The sequence below is a fragment of the Penaeus chinensis genome, chromosome 39 (assembly GCF_019202785.1).
Source record: "Penaeus chinensis breed Huanghai No. 1 chromosome 39, ASM1920278v2, whole genome shotgun sequence".
NCBI lineage: Eukaryota > Metazoa > Arthropoda > Malacostraca > Decapoda > Penaeidae > Penaeus > Penaeus chinensis.
Genome location: NC_061857.1, coordinates 3,167,760 through 3,172,759, shown reverse-complemented (window position 1 = coordinate 3,172,759; position 5,000 = coordinate 3,167,760). Strand labels below are relative to the sequence as shown.

At 37.2% G+C, this 5,000-nt stretch overlaps 1 protein-coding gene across 3 annotated transcripts in view; it reads right to left on the bottom strand.

The window, feature by feature from the left end:
* Positions 1–5,000, bottom strand: part of LOC125046746 — a 10,284-nt gene that overhangs the window by 2,324 nt on the left and 2,960 nt on the right. For 2 of the 3 annotated variants that reach the window (XM_047644670.1, XM_047644671.1), the window contains 4 exons: positions 4,687–4,833; positions 626–731; positions 272–417; positions 1–110 (listed from right to left, as the gene is read on the bottom strand). The exon at positions 1–110 is cut by the window's left edge and continues 34 nt beyond it. In XM_047644670.1, coding sequence (XP_047500626.1) covers positions 1–110; positions 272–403 — 242 coding nt within the window. In that variant the 5' untranslated portion in view covers positions 404–417; positions 626–731; positions 4,687–4,833. The remainder of the gene's footprint in view (positions 111–271; positions 418–625; positions 732–4,686; positions 4,834–5,000) is intronic. The other variant, XM_047644672.1, reaches the window with a different exon arrangement.

Below are 5,000 nucleotides of genomic sequence, written 5' to 3'. Positions count from 1 at the left end.
TTGGCGAAATTGCAGTCTGCATTAACTCCTGTAGGATCATTGAATTGTATTTCATGGCAATTTTTGAGGCTCCTTCCCGACAGATGCATCACACCGAACTGACCACCGCCCTATAAGAAGTAAGGGAAAGACGCGTCCTGAGGGTGGCAGCAAAATCCACGAAGAGCGGTGACATCAGGAGTGAGCATCAACAGTTATTTCTCACCTCATTCGGCACACATTAAGTTATTCACGGAATATACATGCATTTTTGAATGAGACAGTTTCTTACTTTAACGACCCCTTTCATATCATTGAGAGTCTTGATGTCAATCTGTTGAAGCGACTCGGAAGAAAAGGCGGCATCGTGGCAGAAGAGGAGCGCCAGCAGGGGGCACAGGAACCAGGAAAAACGGGGAGCCATCGTCACTCAATTCTCTGGAAGTATAATATAAGTTCAAGATACACACACACACACATATATATACAGTGTATATATGTGTGTGGTTAAGTATATACACACAACATACTAACGAACGGTAGAGGAAAAGCTTCCACATATATTTCTCAAAAGCTTCAATATTTAAAGCAGCGTTTCCTTCGAACGTTTGGCTCCGTGCGCGACACACAGGCATAAGTACTGTACCTCTGAGGTGTTGCTCCTCTGCCTTCACGCGTCCCTCCTGCCTCACTTATAGTAAGCCGGAGAGGGGGAGGGGGGTGAGGGGAGAAGGGGACTCATTTTCTACTTCCTGTAAGATAAACAGGAAAACCGAAAAACACATGATTACTTACACGTGTGCATGTGAAGGTATATAAACACAAACGGACATCTGAGTAAATATGATTACACAAATATAAATATATACATACATATGCTGTATAGCCCTATACACAGAACATACATATAAGCATATACATCCACGCGTAAAATCTAGAGAAAGTCGTTACATAAACACATATACAATATTGTTTTTTTGTCGTATAACTATGAGTTGTATTTTAAAAATTATATTTACATATAAATATGAACATTTACATTCATTTTTTATTTTAACATCTATAACAATTACCATAAATACTGTAAAAGTTTCCCTGGTAATCGGGAGTTATTTGTTAACTATAGATATGTTGATAGTACTTAACTTAATAACCTCAGTCTATAAAAAAAAAAAGTCTGCATTTATCTGCATGTCTAAACGTAACATATATTTTTAAAAATGCACTCAAATTCGTCAGACATAGATATGAATATATCAAATGATCAGTCATTATATATTCACATAAAAGTATATTCTATTTCATAAATCTTTTAGAACACGGAAGTTGTTTATCTTAGACAATTTCAGTAAAAAGTTCCAGTGATATTTTTTCTTCCAAAACCACGTCGACGTCACGGGACTCTATCTCGTCGCCGGCATATCTCGTTGTTTTAATTTCCACCAACCCCCTTTTTGTACCTTTTGCAAAAAAGATGAAGAAAAGAAAAAGTGGCTGAAAAGATTTTGGGAAAAATGAAAAAAAGTCTAAGGAGAGAGAAAAAGAAAACGTTATTTCCACACTCTCCTTAAAACTTTGATACGAAGCTTTTACTACAGGAAATTCAAGGGTCTAGGAAGTAAAAAGGAAAGCAGCTTGGTCATAAAAAATCACATGGACGCAGATACTTTAACTCTACACGTATCCACACACTTGCAAGCACATGCTCATGTATGGACACACACACATACACACATATATGTAAATATACATACACACACATGTATATATATACACACACACACACATACATATATGTATATATACATATATACATATAACACATATGCATCCATATATGCATAAATATATATATATATATATATATATATATATATATATATATATATACATGGGCAGGGTCATCCACAGGGAAGCGAGCTAGGTGCCCTTATAGCCTGAGTTGGCGATCCCGGATTACGCAAGTAACAGGTCCCATGCCAGTCTCACGGTGTAGCCGTCGGTTAGACACATGGTGCTGCCAACTGTACCCCATGATCCGGCAAAGGGACTTGTTACAAAAGACATCAAGATGAGACTCCAAGGCACTAGATAGCATCCATGTTTTGCTTCCATAGACCAAAACTGGCAGTATCAAGGTCTTGAAGACACGTAGCTTAGTCCTTCTGCATAAGTGCCGACATATACAAATGCTCTTGTTGATCGAGTTCATGGCTCTTGCTGCCAGCCCAATCCGTCTACTGACTTCTTGGTCTGGCAGCCCAGAGGTATGGGCTACACTACCAAGGTATGCAAAGCTCTCTTTGAATTCAACATCCTCACCACAAGCATGGATTGACTGAACGGGTTCTCCTAACAGGCCCACAAAGTCCTGAAGTGTTGCTCCACACTGACTTTGGATAGTAGCTCTACCTATTGTCCAGTTCATGCAAGTCTTGAAAAATGTTGGTGCAAGGACCCAGCCTTGCCTCACCCCTAAATTAACAAGGAAGAAGTTTGACAGGCCCCTACCACACGGAATTCCACAAAGTATAAGAATCCTCCATAGCGATTCTCGATGAACCGAGTCAAACGCCTTCTGGAAGTCAATGTAGGCAGCAAGCAACCCACGACCGAACGACAGCGTTCCACAATGACTCGAAGCGCTAGGATATGGACAATTGTGGATTTGTCAGGAGCGAATCCTAGACTGCTCCGGTCGCTGGTGCCTTAGTGGGTGTCTATATACATATACATACATGTGCATATATATATATATATGTTTATATATGTGTATACATTATATATATGTATATATATATGTATGTATATATATGTATATGTATATGTATGTATGCATATGTATACATGTTTTATTTATCGTTCTTTTCTTTGTTTGTATTTTTTTCTTTATTTTTGTTTTTTTATGAACTAAAGCTAAATCAAAACTTTTGTGTGATCTTTAGGTGCTACAGAGGTATATATATTTTTTCATCACAGCAGCTGTTTGTTGACCCACAAGACACAATGGTCCATCATCTTTTGTGAAAACATATGCATCCTCCCATTTCTCATTAAACACGCTGTTCACATTAAGAAACACCTTTCTTATCTATGATCATTATAAAGCAACTGCACCCAGAGGCAGAGTGACACCTCACGCAGAGCTGGCCGTAGCAGCGGTGGGCCACGACACGCACAGTGTGTGTTTTTCGTGTACAAAATAAATGAATCGGCAGGACACTTGTATTTCGCAGGGCCCGTAGTCGGATCATCCAGGTTTAGAAAATACAAAGAGTAGACTCATATTCTGATAAGTAGAGAAGTTCCCGTAACAGTAGTTGTAAGAAGTTTACGTAACAATAAAGAAGAACATTATTTTGAGTGAATTTACAAATAATAAAAAGTTATATTGTTGACGGAAGACGTGGCTTATCTTTATCATTCAAAAGGGAATACGTAAGAATTCACTCTAAAGTTTGAAGCGCAAATGCCGAACGTGAAATCCACTTTGTATTCAAATAAAAATGCATTTCAGGAATTGAAATCAAAGGCGCTTGTTTCATGGTTTGCTCCAAGATCCTGAGAAAATGTTAGAAAACCGGCTATTATCGAAACATTCAGATATGTATTGACATACAGTTTTACAGGAAGTCAGATATGTCAGTGATGTTTCTCATTCACCTAGAGCATTTTCTAGAAGTTGGGAAATTATTTCGTAGAAAAGTATTCTGAAAACTTCTTTGAACTTTTGTCAATCTATCGAAGACTGGAAAACAAAAACCATTTTTTTCGCAGATAAATTACTCAACTAACCTGTACAGCGTAAACCTCAATTTATGATTTTCATCATGTTTCCTTGCATTAATTATCACCATGAACAGTCTCCTTCGTTTCACTCAAGGGCGTAGGCCTCTCCGTCTCTCCCAGGCACACAGGCCGAACGTTCAGTTGTCGCGCGAACCGACTCGTGGTTCCTGGATGCGCTGTGAGTACTTGAGATTGCTCGAGTCGGGATGGACTGTTGTTTTCTTTACACACACACACACACACACACACACACACACACACACACACACACACACACACACACACACGCACGCACACACGCACACACGCACACACACATACATATACATATATGTATATCCGTATATATATCTATACATATATATGTGTATATATATACACACATATGCAAATATATATAAATATATATATGCATATATATATGTATATGTATATATATGTATATGTATATATATGCATATGTATATATATATATGCATATATATATACATATATATGCATGCATATGCATATATATATATGCATATATATATACATACAGTATATGCATATATATATATATATGCGCATTTATATATGATATATATAATAAACACACACATATATATGTATATATATGCGTCAAACAGTCAGAATGAAGAGGTAGACTAACACGGCCGAAATTAGTTTCATGTTTATTATCAAGCGTTTCGGAGATTAATCATATCTCCATCATCAGTGCTGTAATAATGAACCAAAATATCATGCATTAGACAACAGAACAATACCAAAAATGATGGTTCTCTAAATAATTCGGACTTTCACGATAACAAAACAAGAACAATAATAATAATAATAATAATAAAAAAAACTGGACAAACGATAAAGACAAAGATATATACAGTGAAAAAAACAAGATTAAAGATATGACAAACTAACCAATATGGGTGACAGTCACGGGTGGAAAGCAGCTAGTTGGTAAACAAGGTAGTTGCTGCAGTGGTGTTGTTTAGCTCGGGTTTCATGCAAAGACTTCCGAGATAATGAGGCCTTGGCGGGAGGAGTGAGAGGATAAAATACTGAAATCTGTGTTGGAGAAAGGATTTGAGTGTTTGTGCGAGTGGTTTCTTCTGTCCGAGAAAGGTCTGCTCAACGTTATTCCAGGTATTCCACACAAACAAAGAGCAACAGTTCCTAGTTTTAATATTTTAATGATTATTAATTCCAGTCATATTTCTATTACTATCCCTTTC